The 27,231-nt window shown below is 39.6% G+C and overlaps 1 protein-coding gene across 36 annotated transcripts in view; it reads right to left on the bottom strand.

Moving 5' to 3' along the window:
• The window catches only part of LOC141578372 (uncharacterized), a 159,122-nt gene that overhangs the window by 9,787 nt on the left and 122,104 nt on the right, over positions 1-27,231 (bottom strand). For all 36 annotated transcript variants that reach the window (XR_012508700.1, XR_012508721.1, XR_012508722.1 and 33 more), the window contains one exon: positions 14,734-14,836. Coding sequence is in view for 1 of the 36 variants with exons in the window: in XM_074368603.1 (XP_074224704.1) it covers positions 14,734-14,836 (103 nt within the window). In the remaining 35 variants the exon portion in view is untranslated. The remainder of the gene's footprint in view (positions 1-14,733; positions 14,837-27,231) is intronic.

Below are 27,231 nucleotides of genomic sequence, written 5' to 3'. Positions count from 1 at the left end.
TCTGCATTAAAGCTGCAAAGATTCATTTTAAAAATATCTAAGGCAGAATCTATGTGCTTGAAGTCCTAGGGAAAGATTGCAGACGTCAAGATAAGATTAGGAAGGAATCTTGAATTTTGTCCCTTTTCATCAAACTTCCTTGCTTCTTCCCTGCCACCTACTATCTCCATCTCCTCCACCCTCACACCCACATTGCTACAGACTGGCAGTGTGTCCCCTCCAAATTCATATATTAGAATCTAATCCCAGCATGATGGCATTTGAAGGTGGGGCCTTTGGAGAGGTGATTATGCCATGAGGGTGGAGGTCGTTATAAAAGAGACCCGAGAAAGCTCCCATGTCCATCCTTCCCCCATGTGGGGCACAGTGAGAAGACCACTTTCTATCAGCCAGGAAGCATGTACTCATTAGACACTGAATCTGCCTGTGGCTTGATCTTGGACTTCCCAGCCTCCAGAATTGTGAGAAATAGATTTCTGTAGTTTATAAAGCACCCAGTCTATGATATTCTGTTATAGCAGCCCAAATGACTAAGACACACCTTCAAAGGCAACTTTGATGGGAAAAAAATGTTCACTGTAAGGCAATCTGAGAGAGAAAAAAAGGGTGGCTTTATTCCTTTGCCTTAACAATGGTTCTCAAGCACTGGTGTCCAACAAAATTGCCTAGGTGCTTTCTAAAAATGCAGTTCCAGATCTCCATCCCCCGGAAGTGCAGTGTATCTGGTAAGACCAGGGATATGTATTTAATAATCATTCCCTAGGAGAGGCTAATGCAGTTCTGGGAAAGACCACATTTTTAGAAATTCTGTTTTAGAAAAAGGGCAAGTGGCTTTTTAAAAAAATAAATTTATTAATAAAGTCCCAGGAATTATAGCCAACTATATCCCACCTAGACCCCCTAGTTGTATCTGCCTCCTACAGAGTCCACTGCGTGGATTCACCACGGAGTAAATGTAGACATCAGGCTGTCTCCGCCAAGAGGTGTTGGTTATGATGAGACTGGGAGACCCAGGGAAAGACTAGGAGAGGAATTTCACAGACTCGGTAGGAGAATGTTTGTCTGGGGATCCTGCGATGCAGCAAGCCCTGTAAATTTGCATCCAAAGTGCGAGTAATCACTTCAATTATTCAAACAGTTTGTCTCTTTTTCCAACTATTTCCAGTGACTGGCATCTACATTTACAGCTTTCATGGCACAGACCAGGCCAGAGCAAAGTACTCATCTTGCTCGACAAAACAGCTTAGGAGAGCTCACATATAAGGCTGTTCATAGCTGTTGTCAACCTGAGACTCCATTTCCATTTTTTCCTTCAGTCTCTAGGCTCATTGACTGGATCTGTATCCCTAGTTTGCATGGATGGCTCAGCTTTGCAGGTTTCACGAGGGAATAGCACGAGAATAAAAATAGAAAGGTCTGAACTGCCTAATGGGAGCCTGGATCTCACAGGACATTCCATTAGTCTGGGGGTTGACTTGCCATGCTGCACATTTTCTCACTCTGCACGGCTTGCAAACTGTCCTCCCAGCCCCAGTTGGTGGCGCCGCACTGAGAAGGAAGGTAAGTACATCTGACTCATACGAGGAAAATGTGTCAAGCAAGGGGTAAAGAAAGGAAGTCTCTAATTTTGATGGGCTTTATAAATATATCCTCGGAAGTACAAAGTTTGGAGGTTTGGGTAGGAAATAACATAAAGAAAAATGGACTAAAGCTTACTTCCAAGGCTCTTTTAGAGAAATAATCAAGTCGGTGTTTTCCTGCTGTGTTTTCTCAAAGTGCCCACATGCAGTGAGTCACTTATAGGAGAGCTTGGAATGAATCCTCTGAGGCCATTAGTGCCAGAATGCACTTCAGTAAGTGCCCTGCTCAGATTGCAGAGGTGCACTTAGGTGGAGCAGGGTTGCAGCTGCTCCCTCTGGTTATCTTTTTGAGAGCTCAACCCCAGGACTTCAACCATGGTCTTTTGCCCCCAAAGCTGTGCGCTTTCTTGTGGACAAAGCTGCCTCTCCATCCAGGCTTCACAGATGCCCCACTTTCTACTCTTCTCTCCTCCCACCCCAAGTTCCAGTCCTCTGGGGCAAGCACTCCAGCCGGGGAACGTGCACGACCCTCTCAAACGTCCACTGTGCTGCTCCTCCGACTAATTTTCATCTCACTTCTACATCTGCTGAAATATGTCAAATCTGTGTCATTTACCTTTCCATTACCTGTCCAAAACCCTTCCATAAGTCCCCAGCCATCTCCACTTCTTCTGTGCCCCTATGGCACTTGGCTTAAGTAACTGCACTTGGCCAGTGGATAAAGGTCCATGTCTCTCCCAGCACAGTGCGGATGTGGGTTATTACTTCTGTTCTTGTTCTCTTCCAGGTAGGTAAGAACTCCAGCTCTCACTGGGCTCAAGAAGTGTCAGGAGGGCTGAGGTCCATTTCGGAGGTTCTAAAGAAGCACACATCTTCTTGCTTTTTTCAGTTTCTAGAGTCCACCCACATTCCTTGGCTCGTGGCCATATTCCTCCATCTTCAAAAGGCAGCAATGTCAAATCTCTCTTTCACCCTTCTTCCATAGTCACCTCTCTCTCTGACCATGTATTTACATTGGGCCCTTCTGGCTAACTGGGAATACTCTCCCTATCTCGAGGAGTTTATTCTTAATTCCATCTGCAAAATCTCTTTTGCCATAGAAGGTAACATATTCCTACATTCTGGGGATTCAGACATGGACTTCTTGAGTGGGGATGGGGGCATTATTTTGCCTGCCACACCAGTTCTTCAGGCAAATATGTCCAGGGGGACTTTCCTCTAAATACTGAAGTCAGTAAACATTTACGTGAGCCCCGACTTGAGCCCTACGTGTCTGGTGCTGGGCAAAATGTACTTCCCACATCATCCATTCAGTTCCCAAGCAGGAAGTGGATAATGACACTGAAAGGAAGCTGGTAGGTTAAGTAATTGCCCCCAAGTCACCTAGGCAGAACAGAGTCACACACTGGCCTGGTTGTTGCCATCATATTCTGACCCTTCAAATGCACTAAAATTCACTAGACAACATACCCTGGATTTGAGTAGAGAGAAGGAAAACTTGTGTTTCCATTCATGCAATAGCCACCGTTTTCTCTGCTTTTCTCCCCTCCCTGCCCCCATTCAGATTTGATGATCAATTTTTGATGGCTTCCCCTTTCTTAAGTTCTCACGTACAAATTCACCCTCCTTCTGTGGGAGACATAACAAAGTCCCCGTAGCTATTGTAGTTACATCATAAACAGAATGGATGGAATGAATGAGGATCAAAAATGAAAAGTGAATCAAGAGGGCACTGAGGTCAAGACCTATGGATTTTATAAGACCACTGGCCCAAGGGGCACGGTGTGGGTCACTGACATGATCCAAGCCTAGAGGGTCAGTTTCTTCCATCACATTACCTCCACCCTTCACAGACACCAGACCTACGTCCCAATAGGCCTCACTTTAGAATAAGAGAAATTGATTTTAGCCCATGCATTGAGGTTGCCACATTATTCGTAATTCTTTCCATTTGGCATCCAGAGATACGTGCTAAGGTCTAAGTCTCTCCCACCCACCTCCTCTCTCACTCCTTCTCCAAATCTACTTTTGCTGGGTGGGACAAGACTCACCACCAGGTGCTCTCAAGAGGTCAGGATCTGTTCTAGTCAGTTTGGGCTGCTATAACAGAAAACCTTGGACTAGGTGGCTTATAAACAACACAGATTTATTTCTCATGGTTCTAGAGGCTGAAACTCAGGTGCCAGCATGGCCAGGTTCTGGTGAGGGTCCTCTTCCTGGTTCTACACTGCTGTCTTCTCCCTGTATCCTCACATGGTGAGGAGAGAGCTATGGAGCTCTCTGGGGTCTCTTCTGAAAGGGCACAAATCCCATTCATGAGGGCTCCATCCTCATGACATAATTACCTCCCAAAGGCCCCATTTCCTAATGCCACTACACTGGGGGGTTAGGATTTCAACATATGAATTTGGGAGCTCGCAAACATTCAGACCATCACAGGGTCATTTGTCTTTGCCCTCCTCATCATCAGTCTTCCTCATTCAGCAGCCCATCCACTCTCTCCAGTCAGCTCCTCTTGCCTGGGCATGGATGTTGCCTTCTACTTTGGGGTCACACAAAAGGCTTTTAACAATTTTTTGACACCAAGGTCATAGAATCCTAACTGTGACTACTTTCAAGTACCAAAGGATTATTTAATAATCATTAATAGAAAGATTTAAGGTTTCACTGAGGGGAATTTTTGCTGGAGGTAATAAGCACTTTTGTTGTTCCCCGTGGTTTGCCACACAAGCATTCACTCACTTGAAAAATATTTGTATTTCTTTCTCTTTGTTGTATTCTATAGTGCCCCACAATATAATATCCTTATTTAAGGTGACTACTTAAAACCAGCCCTCAGTTGAGTTAAGTGTGTGGGTAAAGACTGGTGAATGACTATAGGAAAAGGACCAGCCTTTGTTATTAGCTGGAATGCTGAAGTTTAGCCCAGTGCACTGGCTAACTTGCCATGGAAAATATGCAGTGGTCAGAACATTGTATGTGCTTACTGAATAGTAAATGATTTGTGCCATCCTTTTTTTTTTTTACTTTACTGTAACAGATACTAATTTAATCTGAAAAACCCTGGAGAAGGACGTAAGGACGTTGAGGATAGTTAATGTTTGGAAAGGTACATGCTTTGTAACTAGGCTACCAAAGTAAGATTAATTAGCCATTACAGAAGAGTAAGATGAACAAATTTATGGGAGTCATAAAAATACATCCATCTTTTGCCATTTAACCATTTCATAAACTCTCAAAGACTTCATTAAGTTTCCATGATTAGAAGTGAAAGAAATACAAATAATATTTTTTTCAAATACCATAGATTTTCCAGATGCATTCAAGCAGTAACATGTGTTTAAAGTAAACAGAGCTGAAGAATTAAATAATGCATTTTTGGTCAACAGCATCATTAGATCACTTAGATACTGATGACAATGAGTCTTATTAGCTCAAAAAACAGGCAGTAGTTAGTTAGCATCATTAACTTACTAACTGTCCTTGGATTCATATTCCAGTTCTAATACTCATGGTTCCTTGATTAACTAATGTCCCAAAAGAGATTTTTCTATGTCAAAATTATTCAGTCTTTTGAGTCTTATAAGTAACAAAAGTAATAACCTTTTATTAGTTAATCTCTTAGAAGATTTCAGAAAATTGTATTACAAAAAATTTGAAAGTAAAACAAAAACACCGAGAGTATTTATTGCTCAAAAAAAAAAACTATTAGTATTTTGATGTCTTGCTTTTGAGGCTTTTTTTTTCCTATGCAGTTGTGCACAGACGTAGTCCTAATAACCATACATATAGATAGATAACCAGACCTTCTATTTATGCCAAAAGCAGTTTCCCATATGTCTTACCTTCATAATCAACCTTTTTAAGTTGTATTGTATTCCAACAAAAGGTTATAAAATACTATACTTAATTCACTTTCTGACTTTTCCCATTACAAGACAGTAAAGTGGTTAGGAACACATCTTTGATATCAAACAGTGTTTCTGTAGTAATCGCCTGCCTGTTCTTAAACATGCCACTTACTCTTTCTCCAGAATCTCACACAGAGAGACACATAGTAAGCTCTCCATCAATGTTCATTAAACAAATGAATGAATCTCTGCTAGGAACTCAACAGGGTTGACCTCAAATCTGTATGTTGAAATCCTAACCCCCAGTATTTCAGAATGTGACTGTACTTGAAGATAGGATCTGAAAAGAGATAATTAAGATTAAATGAGATTACTGCAGTGGGTCCTAATGCAATACGACTGATGTACTTATAAGAAGAGACTAGGACACAAACACAGGGGGAATTCTGCCAGCAGCCTGCTTTCAGACTTGAAGGGCAACTCTTCCCTGGGTCTCCAGCCTGCTGGCCTATCCTGCAGCTTTTGGATTTGCCAAGCCTCCACAATCACATGAGCCAATTTCCGAAAATAAATCTTGATAGACAGGTAGATAGATAGATAGACAGATTGAAACAGAGAGAGAGATACAGATATAGATACAGATCTTATATATATAAAATACTAGAACTTCACCAAGTAAAAATGCCCCAAACCAATAGATAATTCAATTAAAAATATATAGTTAGAAAAGTCATCAATAAGGATCAATCTCATTAATGCAAATAAATGCAAATCAAAATAAAAAAGTATAATGTTTTATATATATGTACACACACACACACACACACACACACACACATCCTATTGGTTCTGGAGAACCATGACTAATAACCTCTCCAATCCTTAGTTCCCTTACCTACAAAAGGAGAATAACATCGTGCCTACCTGGCACACACTAGGGATAACACTTGCAAGGTTCTTACCACAGAGCCCAAATCCCAGTGCATGATGGTCATAATTATAAATACTACTGCAATGGACAAGTTCATCCATTTAAATTTGTCCAAAATTTATACTAATTTTCCTTGATAAGTTCCTGGTCATGATTGTATTTTTAGTTATTTTTTGAAATGAAGAGAAAAATGTTTTGCCAATGGATCACACCACGTACAATATTATTGCATGTTTGCCAAAACAGAGGCACTGTTTAGGTCAGTCCTAGTTCCTGCTTTTTGAAAGATATACAGTTCAGTCTTTTTTTTTTTTTTTTTTTTTCCTTTCTCTCTCACTGGTCTGCAAACTTGCATACCAAAAAAAAATTATGTAAATTTCATTTTTTCTGAAACTTTATTATTTTTAGCTTCTAGGCCTCCAAGTAGTAGAAATTTAATCTCACTCAGTTTCCCGGGAGTTGCATCCCTGTTCTGATGGGGTGTGGAGTGAGAGGAGTGAGAGGGAGGCATTGGGTAGGATCAGCCAGTCCTCGATATAATCATCTCTCCATATTGGGATTTGGCAGAAAAGATTTATTCAAGGCTGATCTTTAATCAAATCCATCCATTTCACTGCTATAATCCTTCCTCATTCCCATTTGCAAGTTGCCTAAAATAATATCAAAATAAAAATTTTATCAAGAACAAGCTTATTCAATAACAGGCTACCTCGCTAGACCAGGAAAAAAGAAAACCATCTAAGGCATTATGAAAATAATTTTCTCTCTTTGAATGGCTGAGAATTGATACCATGAATAAAGATGTGGGGAGGGGGAGTCATACAACACAAGAATTGGTCCATGGATTGCATTTATAACACTGTAATTTTCACTAAAGCAAAATATTTTGAAAAAAATATGAAATCCTATGAGAACACAGTATGAAACTGTCAGTTGTAACAAAGATTTTAAGTACCTAGTGCTGTTGAATGAAACCATATGATCTGAATTTCTTTTGCAATCAATGAACTATTTAGAGTATATTCACCTGCCTTGTATAGCACTTTGACAGCAAGTTTCTGTAATTAATTTGTTTTAACTAGGAAGAGTAATGGGCTGTCATTTATTTTGCTTTTTAAATTATTCTCAAATCATTCTGTATTGACAGTGTTTTCAGGGGTTCTCAAAGCGAATTCCTACTATGACACAATTAAAGGAAAGATCATTTATTTTCAGACCACAGTTAACTGGCATATTTAGGCACCTTTAGTAAGGGGGATGTGAAAGCTCAGGAGACTGAAAGAGTTCACAATTTTTTTCACTGTGATACTTTAATCCATAGATGTTACTTCCAAAATTTGATGGCTAATTTACTGTTAGTTGTAAGCTAGGTAGGGATATGTGTTTCTTCAACTTTGGAAGTTGATTTTTTTATGTCCTATTCTCTTTAATCAATGTTCACAATCTAGCTAAATACTAATATTTAAAGTAATGCAATCTGGCCTTCTAATTAGTTTACAGCATTCTCTTAATCCACCTGAAAATTAAAACAGAAATGGTTCACAATGACTCAAAATACTGTCTTTAATAATCAGCAGTGTGTGTACGAAGATGCTACCCACGACAGAGCAAAGGTGGCCTCTTAGTGTAACTAGTCTTCTTATAAGAAAATTAATTCTTACAATAACAAGAAATAGCTTTCCTGGCATTCTGCATGGTAAAGTAGGAAGAACATGAAATCTGGATTCCAAGATCCTGGAGTTGACCCCTGCCAAACTTCTGGAGCCACTCAGTTAATATGGCAATAAAGGAACTGGTATAGGGAAAGCACCTAAAAGAGAACCTGCTGTTTTAAAAGTCCCTTCCTGGACCATAATACAGGCGAACAACCAGGATAGAGGCAGTGGAATATCAAGATTAAAAGTATGGACTCTAGGATCTGATGGTCCTTAATCAGATCCTATCCTCTGAACTCAGACAGTCAACTAATCTCTCTCTGCTTCAGTCTTTTTATCAACCACGAGATAAGAATAATAATAGTACATCCCTCATAGAGCTGTTGTGAGGACTTAACGAGTTAGTTCAAGAGAGGCTCTGAGGACAGTGTGGGCGGGGCACTAGGAATCAAAGGAATACTCACTAAGATTATATAATTGGAAACATAAAAGTGTAGAGAGAAAAATAAACTAGGACTTATTTTTCTAAATTTCTTCCAAGTATATTTTCTGTACATTCTGACATTCAATGAAATTGTCATCATTTTATAGATAGATAGATTTGCTTCTTGATTGTTTTAAACTTTAATCATGAGCATTTCTTCAATTTGTTAAATTTTATTGAAAATTGGTGTTAATTGATACATAATATTCCACCATGCCCTAGTTAATTCACCAATTTCCCTCACTGGAATGTTGAGATGTTAGCCCATTTTTTGGCTAATATAAATTACACTAAAAGAAACATTTTTGTGCTTAAATACTTGTCTATATTATCCTTATTTACTTGGCCTATATTTCAAAAACCAAAGTTTTTTCATCAAAATACAGTAAGATCTTGATTAAAATATTTTCTAGAAATTCTGGTTTTTTTAACCTCTGGTGGAAAAAAGTAACTCATCATTATTTTAAATTTCAATTATTTGACAACAAAGAGAATTGGACAATTTTTAAGCTACTTATTTATACTTTAAATTTATTCTGTTAATTGTCTATGTATTTTGCCTAATTTCCTATAGAAAATTTTCTTTTTCTGTTCTCCTTTGCCCAGTGAGCACCATTGTTAGTGTTTTCTTTACTGACATATACATAGAGGAGGGTACCTTCCCACCCTTGTTGTTTCCGTCTGTCTTAGTCCATTAGGGCTGCTGGAATAAAACACCACAGACTGGGGGCTGGAAGTCCATTATGAGGGTGCCAGCAGAGCATGGTTGGGTGCGGGCCAGTTACAGATTTCTCCTTGTATCCTTACTTGGTGCAAGGGGCTGGAGAGCTCCATGGGCTCCCCTGGTAAGAGCACTAGTCCCATTCATGAGGTCTCCACCGTCATGACCCCGTCACCTCCCCAAAGCCCACCTCCCAGTACATTATCCTGGGCCTTGGGATTTCTGGGGACACAAATATTTAGGCCAAACCAAATCTATGTGGATGGAGCCCCTACACTTCTGGTCCCTCAACCCCCTTCTCTACCCGACTCCCCTCCACACATGCTCCCTCTACCCCTAGGGATGAAGAATGGCTGATTAGTGAGTTTGGGATAAGGAACTGGGCAAGTATTGCTTCACTCTTCCTCCAACATCCCTGGCCCTTCATAACAGAAACCGTGGGAAGCACTTGTCTTATCTGGCCCTCTTTGCTGTAAGTTTTAAAGAAGCAGCTTGATTGGAGAGGCCTGGGGCTTCCCAGCATTGCCTGGGACCCCGTGTGGAGGTCTGCCTAATTCCAAGTTAGAAAGCCACTGTTGCCACTCACGTAGGCCACCCGAAACCCTTTATCAGTGATGCAGGTAATATTTTGCTCTCTATCTGCCTTTTTTTGTCTCTCTGAACTGGTCCAATCTTGGGTAGAGAAGGCAAGGGAATCATTCACTGGGATTCAGCAAACCCCAAAATCTGTTTGAAACTTCAGAAAAAGATAAGAAGCTGAACTTCGGGGGACAAATAACAGTGAAAGAGTTGAGGCGTGGAGGAGCGGGTGGGAAAGGGAGCAATTAAAGCTGCACAAATTTGTTTTTCCCTGACGTGCCACAGAAACTTCTGGAAACTTTGTTCAAAGGCAAATAGCTATCTTGTACATCTCACTGGCATTAGGAAAATTCAAGCCTGCCTCAGCAAAAGCACAGGGTGCCTTGCTCTTAGCACAGGTCTGATTCCCAGGCTGTCGTAGACTCAGCAGAGGTGTACGCCTCTGGCTGGGTGCCGCTGTAGCTTAACCACAAACCTGCACAAATGCCGGGACCCACAAAAAGGGGCAGCTGGGACCTCAGCACATGTACGTGGGCGCTGGGGACCACAGTGAGCAGATTCGACTACAGAGAAAAAGCCCTTCTACGTCAGGCTTCTTAGATATTTGGGGGGTCATGTAAATTATTTGATGCTTTTGCTTAGGTTATTATTTACTTGTTTTTTGTTTTGTTTTACTAACAAGATCAAATCATAAATTATAACTACGTTCTACAGGAACTACAGAAAAATAGGGTGTGAATTTTTAGCTTTAAATTGTTCATTTGAGGCCTAGGTTGGCAACGAGATAGACTTCTCTGAATTCTGAAATATGTTATGCCATTCTGAACTTCACTCATGAAAACGTGGAAGTGGTGGAGAAGCTTAGCTTGGATACACGCGGCTTGTCCACAGGGCCTTACAAATCTCCCCCCAGGATGGCCTCAAGCTGGCTCTGCATTGTTAATCATTTAAGTTCTCAAAAGGCTTAAAAATTATGCAAGCCTCAAATTGTGGCTAAATTCATAGGATACTGGTATATTTCATTAATAAATAAAAACAAACAGGGCCTTTAAGTCAGAGACAAATGCTACCTTCTTGGGCTCAAAGAAATACTGCAGAAACAAAGACAGTGATTTATAAAGTCTGTGCTTGGAACTTTCTGCCTCTAGAAATCAAGTTTGCTCAGGAATCAAGGAGAAATTGAGAGTCATTTAAAGAAAAAAAAGAAAAGAAGTTGATTCAGTATTAGACAAAGGGCTGTGGAAGAATGAAAACAAATCAAGGAAGACAGACATGAAACTGGAGGAAGAAAGAACTCTCCTCGGGAGAAAGGTTACGATCTGAGGAGACAGATGTGGATATTAAAGGAGGCATGAGATTCTGAGGTCCAGAATAAATCAATAATGAGGAGAGTATAACAATAAACAATAACAGTTTATGACAATAAACTAATAATAAAGAAGCATTATTCTCAGGTGGTATGAGGATAAAATGAGTTAATGTAGGGGGAGTCTTTAAAGCGGCAGTGGCATATGGAATATTTCACTGTTATCTATTGTTACTATCCTTATTGTTGACAGAAGTAAAGATACTAACATAACAAGCAGAATAAACTGTTAGACACCACAGAGACTTCCTAAAAAAGCAGGAGCCGAGGGGAGGGAATAGCTCAGTGGTAGAGTGCATGCACAAGGTCCTGGGTTCAATTCCTAGTACTTTTGTTTTAAAACATTAAAAAATAAATAGATCTAAAAGTTACCTCTCTCACATTATTTAAAAAAAAAAACAGCAGGGGCAGAAAAGAAAAGGAAGACAAGTTAATAGAAACATATCTCACTTTGGCTGAAAACAATAAAGGGTAAAAACGCTAGTCAAGCAAGGCCTCTGACGTCCTACAGCTGTGGAGAACAGACCCGGGCATGGATCTACACGCGGGCTCTTGAAGCAAGTTCCTATGCAGAAATCTTCTGAGGGGATTCTCCAGCTGAAACAATTACGAGTTTGAGGGACAAATCCTTCCCCAGAATCAGTTTTCATAAGGGAAAGAAATTTCATAAGAAGAGGCTGGGGCCACAGCCCCTGAAATGCCCACTCACAAGAGAGAGACAGACCCCACCCTCCTTAAGGCATTGGGATCCAGAAACCCCATTTTGGGGGATAGAGCCCTGTATTTTTTTTTAACCCTAACAGCCTTTAGCCTTCAATTTCATTACTTAGTCAATGGTTTTGCCTGTCCTTGTCTAAACTCCACTGGGACACATTTTGGGTCTGTCTTGTTCATTCCCAGATTTCTAACACTTAGCACAGTGCCTGGCATATGTGTGTTGAACAAATAAATAAATTAATGAGTATGGATGATACTAGAGAGTTTGCTTTAATTTTCTTTTGGTTCTGATAATTTCAAAGTATATGATTAGAAGCACAATTATTCTCGAAACTTTAAATATGTATTATTTCCCTTGTCCTACTGTATATTGGCCTCATGTCCTAAGCAGAGAGATGGATCACAAACACAGTAGTCTGCAGGGACGCTGAGTTGACACAGATGCCTAAAAGTTTCTGCCTAAAACACAACAGGGGAAAAACCTCTGCCTGTTACCAAACTCAATACCTGATTAATTACATTTTCCTGCTTCATGGCGTGTCTTTCCCTGTCTTTTTTTATTCCAGATATTTGTGTATAAGAGGATAGTAGAAACCGAAGTGCATATTATCCCCGCCCTACACTCTTCAGAGAAGACTTGCCTTTCCTCTGACTGGCAAGTAAAGTGAGAGGCTGATCACCGGGCTCTAGCCAAGAGCGGAGCGGACTCGAGATGGACACAGTTTAGATAAGACTCAGCTCACCTTAGTGTCAACTGTTGGAGGCTGAGCCTGTGTTTTTGACAGGCCTGCTCCTCCAGCAGGGCTTTGTCTACTAAAAAGACTGTGGGAAATTTCGTGTTACTTTTCAGCCCAGGCCCCATCGTGCCTGGTGGCCCAGCACTCAGCAGACCCGTGTGTTCCCCATTCCTCCACATTCCAACTCAAGTCACCCCACTGGCAGGTTTGACCAAAGTGACATGAGAGGAATTTATGTAAGTGGTTCTGAGCAGAAGCTTCAAAAGTCACTGCAAGCTTCCTCATACATACTTTCCCCTCTGCCAGGAGACTGGCATTAGATTCCTAGGGGTCTTGTAACAAAGTGCCACAAACTGGGGGCTTAAGCAACAGGGATTTATTGTCTGATAGTCCTCTAGACGTCCAAGTCAAGATCTCATCGGGGTTGGTTCCTCCCGAGGGTGTGAGAGAGATGTCTGTTCCAGGTGGTTTGTACGTGGCCATCTTCTCCCCGTGTCTTCATAGTGTCTTTTCTCTGCGTGTGTCTGTGTCCAAATTCCCCATTTTTATAAGGGACACAGTCATATTGGATTAGGGCCCACTCTAATGGCCTCATCTTACCTAATTACATTTGCAATGACCCTGTTTCCAAATAAGGTCACATTCTGAAGCACTGGGGGTTAAGTTTTCAAAATACGAATTTACGAGGGGGGGGAAACACAATTCATCCTGTAATAGTGTCCCACATCACAACTGCTTTCTCATCCTGAATCCAAGGATGAAGAAGATATGTGAAGGAAAGCCTTGCAGACCCATAGATGACATTCAATTTAAGCCACAAATAAATCTTTATTATTCTATGTCCCAGGTTTCAGCGCTGTCTCACCACCGCTGCCTTTGTGACTGAACTCTGACTACATAGGATCTAGTGCAATCATCTGGTGTAGCCCTCTTGGCCTCAGGTAATATAGTGGGTTGAATTGTGTCCCCCCCCACCAAAAGATAAGTTTAAGTCTTAACCCCCAATGCCTGTGAATGTCAACATATTCAGTAATAGGGTTCTCGCAGAAGTTAAGATGAGGTCACAATGGATAAGTGTTGGCCCTAAAGTCAATGACTGCTGTCCTTATGAGCAGAAGGGAAGAACACGCAGAGATATGCATGCAGGGAAGAAGGCCGTGTGAAGACAGAAGAAGGCCAGGTGAAGGCCATGAGCAGAGACTGGAGTGATCCATTTACAAACCAAGGACAGCAAGGATGGTCGGAAGGCAACAGAAGCTAGGAAGAGGCAAAGTGGAATTCTCCCCAGAAACTTCAGAGGGAGAATGGCCTTGCCAACACCATGACTGCAGGCTTCTATCCTCCAGAGTCATGAAAAAATACACTTTTGTTGTATCAAGCCACCCAGCTTCTGGTATTTTGTTACGGCAGCCTGTTATGTTTACTGAGGTAGGAGCAATCCCTATTTTCACCCACAAGTTTTTTAATGCTCTGATTCACGAGGGCCAGTAGTTCTCAATGCAGTTCCCTCATTTTTTTTCCTTAACGAAATGTCACCCAAATTTAGCAATAACTTGTCCGAAACTGTCTTAGAGGTGGTATATGCTTTATTCCGTCTTTGTGCACGTATCTGTTGCTATTTCAGTGGGAAGTTAGAAATGCGTGCCTGGTGCTTCTAAAGCTGACACTCTGTAATTCTCAAATCTAATATATTAAGCATTCAGAAAGATTTTCTGCTGAAAAGTTAATCTTTCAGACCAAAAAAGGAGAAGTAAAGTTGACAGTGCTGGGGAGGACTGGGCTCAAACTCCAACACTTACTTCAGGAAATAGATGCCTAAAAACCAACCTATCTGAGTCTGAAATGCTCAGCTGTAAAGCAATTCCAACTGCCTGCACAGTGCTGGCCTGGCCCAGGATGGCCCTGAGACACTAGAAGGGAAGGGAGCCACCACTCAGTGTGCACTCACCATATGCTCTGGCCAGGTCACCACCCGTCAGAACTCGGGGAGGGCAGAGTGGGGAGTCTAAGTGCAAAGGCCAGAGCCGCACCATTGGCCTCCCATTGAACTGGCCTCAGCAGCAGCAAAGAACATCAGTATTTACCGCAAGCGGGAAGGCACCTGTCACTCACCTCCGTAACCTTGGGGACAGCCGTTCTACCGTCAGGGGCTGTGTGGAGCCGCAGAAAATGACAGGCTGAGGATGGCCTTTGCAGAGGCAGCAGGAAGTAGCAGCTGTGGGACAGTAACCCAACAAAAAGGACTGATTATTATTATTCATACATTTATACTGACTATATTTAATACTTATAAAAGTATTATACAATCATTGAAGACTCAGTCACACAACATAGAAACTGTGAAAAGTGCAAGTCCTCAGTAACCAGCATCATTCTCAGAGACAAGCATTTTTATCTGTTTTAGACGTAAATGTCTAGAATTTTTCTATTTCTCTAATAACAATTTTCCTTATTTATTTATTTATTCATTCATTCATGAAATGGGGTTATACTACCCAGTTAAAAATAATTTGCTTATTGGACTTAACAATATGGAGATACTTTTACAATATTACATACCTAGTTATCTTTTTTTTACTTTTAGAACAATGTCATGATCATTTTCATAAGAATGAAATAGCCTCATTCCAAAATATTTAAGCTCTCCAAAAAAGTACAAAAAATGTAGCAAAAAATACATATGAAATACAAACAACTAAAAATAACTCTCATTAACATTAAATGAGCTTCATTCCAGATATTTACTTATGCATAAATATACAGAAAATAATAGAGACAGATGGATGTATATATACATAACTTTTTAATATATGTAACATTTTCTGTAAGAAATCTAATTTTACTTGAATTTAAATAATAGGGTAATTTTTAAAACTAAAATAAAATTGAAGAATTTATGAAATCAGACAAACGTCTCTTCTGACAAAGAGAATTCGTTGGTTAAGTATAAAAAATATATAAAAACCATTAAAGAGATTGGTTTTATTACATTGTTTTAAACTACATACTTCAGATAATCCTATAATATTTAGCCTTAACTCCACATACAAATGCATTTGGTGATTTAGTGTTATAGCAAACATTTATCAAGCATCTATTCCTGTCCCCTCCATCCCTGCCCCCTCAAAATCTATTTGTTCTAGTTTCTGCCTTCTCTTGGCCATGTGTTTCAGGATGGGTCGGGTGCCAGAGGGTGACTCTTAATTGGTCCAACATGGGGATCCCATTCTCCTCACCAATGATTGGTTAGTACTGTAGGCATGTGATACAATTCTGACCAATAAGACATGAGGGTAACTTTGCTGAAAGGCTCCCAGGAAATATTTCTGAATTTTTAAAAGGAAATGTGTAGAAGCAAATAGTCTGTTGTTCTCCTGAACATTGTTGTGTTTGGTGGTAATGCCTAGATTGCTGCAGACACTTTGAAGCCTGAGAACAAATCTGAAACTTTTAAGAGGGGAAGCACAGAAAGACTCAGAGAAACTGGGTCCATGATGTCTTCTTTGGACTCCTGTATTAGACGGTGTGGAGCAGCACTGCTTCTGGAACTTCTTGTCACATAAAGCAATAAGCATTCTTATTGTTTAAGCCATTTTGAGATGGGTTTCTGTTTCTAGAATCTGTTTCTAGACATTACCTTCAAAGTTACCCTAACGGACCTAAACGTTTATCACCGGCTGCTTCCTGATTTTGTGTGCCTATGTCTGTGTCTATACTCTAACTTCATCTAGATAATCTAATAATCCTGGGGTAACTTCAAGGCAAGCTTTATTATGTGGTAGGAAAATTCTATTAATTACTAATTAATTCACATTTATTACTCACTCATAAATTCACTTATAAATTTGTGTGTGTGCACATGGGCATAAGCATGCATTTACCATATGGAGTCACATATTTCTTAATGCTATAGTATAGCTATGAGTTAAACAGATGAAAAATCTCTGTTTCTGTGAACTTACAATCTAGGCTGTGGGGGAAGAGAAGCAATAAAATAAATAAGGACACTGTACGGTATATAAGAAGGTGATCATTGTTATGGGGGAAAAACAAGAGCAGGAAAGAGGGTAGGGAGAACCATGGATGAGGGACGGGGTGAGGGCTGAAATTTTACATAGGAAGGTTAGGCACAACCTCACTGTTCTGTGCACTTCTCGTCACGGCACGCACATTTAATCACACGGCTCTGCTAGAGGTGAACATTTTACCCACAGAAATGAGGCTGCATCATGTGAAACCTTTTTGTTGTTCAATTTTAGGTTACAAAAATTCCTTGTTATGAGAACTTGGATCCATGACACATTATTTGAACAGATATATGATTTATCACCATCTGACAGTTGATGCCCATCGAAGCTTGGAAGAATCAACACAGCCTCCTGAGAAGGTAATTAGAAGATGCTAGGTAGAGACACTTTTTTTTTTCAAGTGTCAGTCCAACAACAAAAGAAAAGGAATCGAATATGTAGTAACTTTGCCCACCTGGTTATTTATCCTTAAATACAATACATAATAGCTATCATTTATTGAGGATACAATAAATCTCAGATGAGGTAACAAATTAGTGCAAGACCTTCTACATTTTAACAATTATTTTACTACCTTTTATACTTATCTCTCCCTCGCTTAATTTTACAACAATTTTGCTCAATAAATCATGTAATAAAGCAATTAATGCATTTAATGTTTTCCCAAGAAGCTACAGCTCTCTTTTTGCAATCATATTTCATTCACTTACATATTATTTAATTATGTGAAACCATTATGATAACAAGTACAATTGATTTAAACCATTTGATAACTAACAACAACAACAACAAACAAACAAATAAACAACCCCCCTGATTGTTTCACAAGCAAATAAAAAGCGTAGGACTGGACATTTTTCTTTAGAAAGGTAGTAGTTACCTCATGGGACTATGTGTGTGGTCCTATCACACACTAAAATTAAAATGTAAAAACACTAACTAACACTGATGATTGCAATTTGTTAAAAAAAAAAAATCTTCCCACATGAGTCCTAGCATCTGGCCAGGACTCATGTAGGAACATTTTCTCCATAGGTTAGCCTTCTGTTCTTTACTGTCATGCTGAATTGTGGGTAGGGTGAGCCTCTGTGGCATCAGGCAGGGAGAAGTTACAGTTTCTGACAAGAGAACAGAGAAACACCAGGATTCAGGAGTTGGCCAGCTTGTCACATACACAAGGAGAGTTGTAAGAACAAGACAGTCAGACAAAGGGAGCAGATCTGAAGGCTTTGAATGATGTATCCAGTGATCAGGCTCGTGGAATATTTCTAGAAGACCAGACAGAAACCAGGCGGTATATAATCAAAAGAAGACAAAGGCAGGGATAAATGGAAAGGCATATCAAGTCCATGCCTTGAAGGCTGAGGCAGCTGGATGCCACCATTCAGTCTGCATTACTCTTCTCATATAGGAGAAGCAACCCTATGAAAGAAACCCTGAGGAAGCAAACAATCCACTCTGTGGGTAAGCTGGTGGAGGGGAGCCCATCACACACTGAGGTGTACCCTCCCCCACCGTAAGATCAATAGTGGTTCCTTTCCTTCCAGGGGATTTATAACACTGTATCAGTGTCCAACTCCCTAGGCAAGACTTTCTCTAGTCTTGGTAAGGATACTCGTTACCAGTTATATACAAAGCAAACAACGCTTAACATTACTTCTTGGATATTTGCTAAAGCTCAGAAACAAAAAGAAAATTGCAGAAAAAATTAAATTAGCATTCTCAGGAAGCCAAAACGTAGGGGAATGGAAGATGGGAGTGGACCAAAGGAGAAAAGTTAATATCCAAACACCTGGTCTTCAGAATACTGAGAGACCTAGATAAATAATCTGTTGGATTTTAAGTTTCATTTGCATCTATTCCTTCTGTGGCCAATGTTAAAACAAGGCCGTAAATTCTTCCATCCTCCTCCCATCAAGAAGTGAGGTCTATGTCTTCTCTCCTTAAATGTGGTAGGCTGTGGCTTCTTTGACAAATAGAGTTATGTAGGAAGACACACAAGGTGGCTTTTGAGAATAAATCATAAAAAGCCTGGCACTTCCACCTGATTTGCTTGAAACCTTCCTTGGGAGCCCTAATCTACCAGATAAGAAGTCCAGCTACCCTGAGGATGCCATGAGGAGGCTACGTGTAGGGGCGCAGGTCAACAGACACAGCCCTAGAGCCATTGCAGGTAAGGAACCAGATACATGATCCCAGCCCCAGCCATTTGAGTTGTCTCAGCTGAGGCCCCAACCTTTGGGGAAGCGAAGACAATGCCCTGTGTGAATTCCTGACCTTTAGAAAGTATAAGGTTAACAAAATGGTTGTTTTATCACTAAATTGGAGGAGAAAGGTGCTTCCTTACACAGACAACTAAAATAATCCCCAATCCTCTGGGGCAGTAAAACACTATTTATTTACATGTGCCTCGTACCCAAGCTGCACACACTCAGGCATGCACACAGTCATGATCTGTCTCTTTCTTTCTGAAGACAAAAGAAAGCAAAATACTGTTTTTGCTAAGTTTTCTCTACAACCCTTTTGCAGTTGTTATTCTTATGAGAAACTTTCCAGGGGTCTTAAGAACAATCATTCCTTAGCAAATTATATAACTAATTCTTAAGGATACATTTGCCCAAACTGGACATGATGGGCTTGCAATGATACCCAAAGGTTAAGTTAAAAGATCATGTTATTTAAACCACTAAAAGTTGGAAGGCAGCACCCATACACTCTCACTTCTTTCTGTCTGCCTTTTCCCTGCCCTTTTCTGCCTCTCAGAGCCTTGATCAAAGATCATCTGTCACTCTCAGTTCTGCAAGAGACAGGATGCACACATGACTGACGCCTGGATTTGAAGCTGTAGATCCTTCTTACTATGAACCAAGCAGATGGAAGCCACAAATCCCAAAACTGGGGTAGTGGGCATGGAATGGACTTTATGTAGAAAGGCTACTTTTACATCATCCTCTATGTCATCTTCCCTTGGGTCACTTTCTTACAAATATTCTCAGCAACACCTTCATAGATGACTTTTTAAGAGAGAGCTGAAAGTATATTTTCTTTTCAGATTTAAGTCCAAGAGCCAGATGATTATATGACTTTCCCATTTTACATTTCTTGAAGAAATATTTAAAAAGTAAAGCAAAGAACTTTGGGCTAATTAAAAAATTCATACATGGGAATAAACATTCCTAAGGTTTACTCACAACTACCAAACGCCAAAAAATTTGCACACTAAATTAAAAGTTGTCAATTGCTTTCCTCCTTGGAGATTAGGTATACTATTAAAGGATGTTATATAAAATAATCCACATTTCATAAAAGATTTTATCACTATCTCTGCACTGTATAAAAAACAAAATTAGATACAGAGACTCAAACAGTCATAAATAAGAAAAGAAATGAAGCTATGTTCACTGGTTTTATATTTACTAGCAAAAAAAAAAAAAAAGCAGTGCTAATGGATTTTAAGTAGCAGCTTAGCTAAACTTCTTGATTTGTCCACTTGTAATGGTTTTGACAATTCACTTCCACCATGCTCAGCTCTACATCATGCATTCAAGGCAGGGCATGTGGTGTGGCCTTTGTTGGTTGGGAACAGGCACCTCAGAAACATAGCAAAGAGACAGGGTGGGTCAGACTAGCCACAGCCTCTGCCATGGTTCACTGGATGAAGAAAAAAGTGATGAATTCCTGTGAACATATTTTGATGCACATGCCAACATCACTTCATGAGTCTGAGCCATCAGAAGAAGACAGGATTGCCTTGACTTTCAGTCTTCCATCCCTTGTTTCAGGATAATCCCTGTAACGGTGCAGTGAGGGTGGGCAGTGGGCTCTGCTTTATGTAATGATTCCAGGACCACAGACCCTCCTATCTAGTGACTCCACCTTCTTTCCTTTGTTAGATCCTCTGCATCTGGACAGCTGACAAGTGATAAAAGAAAGGGACACCTGGTCTGGTCATCTAAGCTTGGATGTTGACACTTAGAACTTTGCATGTTCCACTGGCAAGAACTAGTCTCATGGTAACCACCTTGATGCAGACTCTGCCATGTACATAAAAAAATAGGCTTCCATATTGCCCCAAGTTTGTGAGCTTTTTCATTTCTTTTTCACTTTCTGAGTGGCTACTTCCCTAATCCTGAGTAGAAAAAATATTATTAATTAAAAATCTTACACATTCTTTTAAGATGTAGCCCAAGGTGGTAGAAATACACCAACTAACTTTTGATGTAGATCTCACTGACATCTCAATACCGTGTTCCCATTATCTTTGAAAAAATGGAAATATTGGTCTGAACAATTATAATGTGGCATTTAAACCTTCTCATCTACCAACCTCCAGTCTTAGAAATCATATTTAAAGCAAAACTCTCAACATGTTATGCTATTCTTAGCTCAGATAGAAAATGATGCTGATTATAGCAGTGTAACTATGGTGTTGCCATGGTTACCTACCTATTAATGATTAAACTCGCTTCCTTATGCACCTTAGAAAGTATAGTTTAAAAGCAGAAAAGAGGCTTAAGTTTATTAGCAGATTGTAAGACCCAAAGTTCTCAAACAAAAGTTTGGATGTTAGAAACCAGTTTAGACTCTGATATTCAACAGATTTTTCTCTCATGTCCATGGTGTGTGTGTGTGTATTTTTCTCCCTCACCAACTCCAGCAATCAGGCTTCAAAGGGATAAGCATTTTATGCATCATACAGTTATTATAACTTCCAGGGAAGAGAGAAACTTGGTGTATAAATTATGCAAAAATATACATTTGTTTAAAAGCCATAAAGTATCAGCAAATTGAATCTGTTTATTCTTTTCAATTATTTATGAAACCCATCCTCCTGAGTCTACATACAAAACTATCACCATAAATTATCAAATCAAAGTTTCAGAATCAGAGAAATAAGATTAATAACTAATAGTTTTTCATAGAAATGATTTTGAGACTTTAAAGGCAACATTCTTTTGTTTATTGTATTTTTAAAAGCACTCAAATGTTTGTCGGTATTCCCAGCTTCCAACACAGCAGATAACTTATCTACTCATATTTATAGTCGTCACTATCAATTTTCAAGAAGAGTTAAAACTTGGAAAAGGTGTACAAGATGTCTATGTCTTCAGATCATTTTGTTCTGCATCAAAGGAAAAAATAATAATAATTATACGTAATGTTTATCTCCTTGTGATTCTCCATTTATTTATTCAGCAGACATTTCCTGAGTGCTTAATATGTGCCCTGTCCTGATGCTAGGGATACAGCAATGAGCAAAACAGATGCAGTTCCTATTGTTACAGAGCTTTTAATATCACAAGTAAGAACTGATGAAGCCCTAAGCAAAGGACCATGAACAAATCACCCTCTTTTGACAACAGGTTGAACCCTTAGCCCATCCTTCAAATTCTTCAGCCTGTGCTTAAGCCTTCCTTGTAGGAGTGCACTGTGCTTCCCACCCTCCGCCCCCCCACCAGCTGCCTGTGTATATCATTTGGAACCAAGTTCCCATGTCCAGGATCCTGTTTTATATCTCCAAGAAGTAAATTATGTCCAGATTTCAAAGCCTAACCCAAATCCCACTTGCTCCACTTGATGTTCGCTCTGTCCTCTGAACACCCACCGACTTTTTCTTTAATGTTAAAAATCATGTAGGAAACTTTACTGAGTTTACATTATGAACCAGACTTTGCAAACTATCACTTCTTTGCACTTTGAATCATATAGTGAAAAATCTCTATTTCATAGATGAAAAGACTTGAATTTCAGTGGAGATAAGTAATTTGCCCCCAAGTTAGAGCTTTAATTCAATACAGGGTGTTATGATGAAAAAAAAATCTATATTTTTTCCCAACAGATCACATTGACCTAATAATAATTTTTTTTTTCACTTCTTATCAGACTGTAAATTCTGTTAGGTCAAGAATCACCTTTACATGTCTGTACTCCCCTTAATATTTAAAAGTGATGTTTTACCCATAGTAGACCCTGATTAAAATTTTTTCATGATACTTATAATAACAATGCAAAATACAATATAGTAAATATCATCTTTCTCACATGATATATGTAAAATAGTGATTAGAAAAGGTTGAAAAGAAGAAAAGCATTGTGGGCTGGAGTAGTGAGGAAAGAAAGCTGAGAATGAAAGAGTGAGCAGAATTTCAGCCACTGGTGTCCATAAGTAACAGCTTTCCAAGTGTGGGAAAAGTCAAGAGCAAAGGTGTTGATATGAAAAAGCACAGGGTGCATTCATGGGGCAGCAACTGGAAGATTCTGGCTACAGCAGAGGTGGATACAGTGGGAGACAGCCTAGAACGGTTAGTGGGTGTGACAGACAAAGTAAGGGCCCCCAAAGACATCCATGCCCAATCCCTGAAATCCATGAATGTTACTTTATGTAGCAAAGGGACTTTGCAGAAGTGATTAAGGATTTTGAGGGGAGGAGATTATCCTGGATTACCCAAAAGGGGACAGTGTAATCATAAGGGTCCTTAAAAAGGGACATAAGGAGATCAGAGTGAGTGGAAAGAGATGCTAATAATAAAAGCAAGAAGTTGTAATGATTCGAGGAAGGGGCCATGAGCCAGGGAATGCAGGTGACCTCTAGAATCTGCAAAGACAAGGGAATATTCTCCCTGAAAGGAACACAGCTCTGCCAACCCCTTGATTTGAGACTTTTGACCTTCAGAACTGGAAGAGATTAAATGTGTGCTGTCTTAAGCCATTCTACCTGTGGAAATGTGTAACCTTACTAATAAGGTATCAGGAAACTTGACAGCCGTACTAAATAATCAGGAATGTCCTCTGCATGCATTGATGCTTCTAAGATAGGGATGGAAGTAAATTCACATGTTGAAGATGAATCGTGATGTTACCTTTATTCACAGCTTTCAGCTGCCAGGTGGTTGCAACTACCTCATCTTTATCAAAGGCCTCTTGCATTCCTCTCAGCACCTCCATGTCCACTGCCTCTTAGGGACTTTGGAATTCTCAGTTGCTTTCTCTGCATCATTCCGATGTGTGCTCCATCCAGGGAAGTTGTTATCAAGCCCAACTGCCTGGGACACCTGCCTTCCTCTTTGTTACCTAACCATTCCCATATCTTGGTGAGCAGGGTAACATTCAATATGGACTTCCCTGAGAGTCACACAGGCTCCCTCAGGCTATACCTTTGAAAGCCCTGAATCCTCCAAATTTATCTGAGTGTTTAAAAACAGCCCCTTAGCTTTTAAACCTATTGCCTCTCTATAGCTTTAAAAATGTCAGATTTGAAATTCAAAGGTGAGTAATGACTTCTTGCTTGTAGACAGTATCTCTTCCTTCCTTCCTTGGAGCAATAATCCTTGGTCTCTGACTTAGCCTTTGTAAGACTGGATCACAGGGAATGAAAAAGAAATATTTGAGAGAGGACAATCCATCGGAAGCCATTTCAAAAGCCTTATTTGTTTAGGGAGGCAGCAGAGAAAGGTGAAGACAAGTGCATGGATGAGAGCCAAAGGGCTGTAAAAAAGAAAAAATAAAGAGCTGAGCAGGAGCAGGAGAGAGAGAGGAAAGAGCCTCGGCTGAAAAAGCAGAGATGGAGACAGGAGGAGAACCAAGCTCTCAGAGACCCCACGTCCAAGAGAAAGAGAACCTTTCCCAGGGAGGAGAGGAGTGGAAAACAAAAAATTAAAGAGATCGAGGAAAATGGAGCCCCAAATGGGGTCCCAGGTTCTGACAAATGCAAGGTAACTGCTAACATTTGACAGGTGTGGGTGAGAGGTCAGATGTGGATTAGAATCCAGAGATTATCCCAACCAGGACTTCCTGGTAAAATATTGTCTTCTTAGTCTATTCCTATGCCAAAAACAGAAATAAACCATAGATGGTAAATACATGTATATTTATATATGTGTGTGTATATATATAGAAAGACCAGATATTTATTTTCATTATCCCTATGTAAATATCACTCATTATTCATTTCATGTTTATCCCTAGATAACCAAGCTGATACACGGCCACCCTCCTAAAGTATATCCTTTTTATATGCGTAAAATTCACTCTCAATCACTGTCTTCTGCATGTTACATAATTCTCCATTTAAAACACACCAAAGTTATTGTGATTTCAGAAGATAGTCTTCTTAGGCCTTACTATAAAATTCCAAGGCTGGAAGAAATTCTTATTGTTCTACTGAAACTGTGAAATATAAGAAAGAACACTTTTGTTGTATCAAGAATTGCTAAGTTTTAAGATGGGAAATATGTCAATTTGGGAATACAAATCAAGGTCTATGCTATAAAAACACTCTATCAATGCCAAAGGGAACTAATGAGAAGGTAAATTATACACCACACATATATAAAGCCCACTTCAACATACTCAAAGAATTGAAGTTTATACTTGAGTTACTTTACTGGTCACTATAAAAGTCACTAATAATTACACTGTTTCAGTTAAGCATTTCACCATAAAAATATACTCAGTAAGGTAGGCAGATTATACTTTTCTAATATAATAGATATAAAAGAGAAAAAGTATCTCTGGAATTATATATACAAAATAAAATATAAATATATATATAATACATATAGAATAAAATGGCTCAGACCATAAAACTATCTGAAAAGCAGAGTGATCAACCTCGCAAATACTTACATAAAAAGACTTATGAGCTCTAGATGAAGCAACTACAGGCAAGATATTTAAGCTTTCTGAACCCCAGTTTCTCCATCTATGAAATACATATGAATACTATAAATATTTATAAAATTATGGGCATAACACATACGCTAGAGCAAGATATAGCACATTAATCTTAGGTGGTAATACGCTACCCTTTTATTGTTGGTTTCCCTAAGTATATGACATGAAATCTAGCTAAGTCATGGAGTGAAGAATCAGAAAACATTCCTCGATTCCTTCAGAATAATTTTCTCTCCCCACAGTGTAATCACTTCAGCATGTCATTCCATTGACATATGCTCTGAATATCTGAATAACCAGAATATCAATGAAGTTCCCGTGTTGGGATTCTACAAAAATGAAAATTGAAGCTGTGACCTGTTCTTTTTTCATTTCGTTAACTTCTGAATAAAAGCCTATCCTCCTGATCCACAGGACAGCTAGGACTGTTAGTTTCATTTCTTTTTCCAAAACTGATTAAAGCCCACCTGAGCCTTCACAGCAACAAACAAAAATTAGGTTTTGAATTGAAAGTATATCTGAGGGTGTGTGGACTCATCCAACGCTTGACACGTTCTCCAGAGACAGAATCACAGAGGAAGCACAGAGGAGGACCTTGTTACCAACCTAGCAGACAGAAAAAGGACACAAGATTTGTCGCTGATATCATCTAATTCGTGGACCTGATGATGCTTTAAGAGGACTAAAATTTCCGAAGTTGAAAAGGACTGAGAAAACAGAACAAGTATCTCAGGTGTCCTTGACAGCTGACGAGTACATGCAGTGCTCTGAGTAAGGGTCTTCTGCACAGTGACACACACACCCTGCAGAACCACAGTCAGTGCAGAGACCAGCAGGGGAAGGCAGGCACGGAGTTTGGTCTTACACAGTTGTTTTTTAAAAGAAACTAAAACAGAGATTTACGTTTATGGACCTCTCACTGATGCACTCTGAACTGAAGTAGATAAACATTTGTGGGTGATGAAAAATAAAAGTACTTTTCTTCTCATCAAGGGTCCAGAGGTCCCAGGGGGAGAAAACAGCAACATATTTTATTAGAAAAATGGCAAACAAATAACTTCCCAGAAAAATAATTGGTATGGGGGAAAACACAATGAAGCATGTGTTAATAATGTAAAAGTTAGGTTCTAAAATGACTCCAGCTTCCATCAGACAGAAAATTATTAATGATTTTCCTCTATATTATCAGAGAAAAATCTGGGAAAGAATTCAGATGTATGTTTTCTATCCATCAAATACTATTCATGAATTTACTTTGTGTATCAATGAGAGCTTTGGCACATTCTGGATGAAGGCAGCTAATTAATTCATCTTTTCCCATGATTGTTTTCCTTTTTCCTTCAGCCTTCTCTTTGGTTCAGTTATCCTCTCCCCCAGATAAGAGCATTCTATTCCCCCAAAGTTCTGCAAACCTCCAGATGGTCCTGGTGATGCTTCTATCTGGAGCTATGTTTTTGTCCTTGAAACGAAGGGTGATCCAACACGTGGTTTTGTTTCTTCACTTCCTTCCTTGCTTGTTTGTTTGTTTTCATAACATGTTGGAGTCGGTTTTCACACTAAAGCCAACTGGATTTCCCCTTTCTTCTGAACTTTGCTTCTCTTTCCTACAACTCTTTTTATTGCATCTGTGTGTACAGCTGAAGTATTATAAATACTGTTCATATCAGGTGTAAGAATGGGCTACAAACTTCCAATATACTGTCTAACAATAAGACCCTATGAAAATTTAAACTTGTCTCCCTAAACCCTACAGTCCCTCGAACAGCTTTCAATGATCTCTTGATAATTTACTCTGTTATAAAATGAGAACTATGAAAGCTTGTCTAGCCTGAGCCTGCAAGTAACATCATACACACAGAACCAGAGCTTGGGCATCATTCTACCCTGGGTTCTCAACCCTGGCTGAGTA

The sequence above is a fragment of the Camelus bactrianus genome, chromosome 8 (assembly GCF_048773025.1).
Source record: "Camelus bactrianus isolate YW-2024 breed Bactrian camel chromosome 8, ASM4877302v1, whole genome shotgun sequence".
Lineage (NCBI taxonomy): Eukaryota > Metazoa > Chordata > Mammalia > Artiodactyla > Camelidae > Camelus > Camelus bactrianus.
Note: the sequence above shows the minus strand (reverse complement) of the source record. Positions and strands in the feature narration are given on the sequence as shown.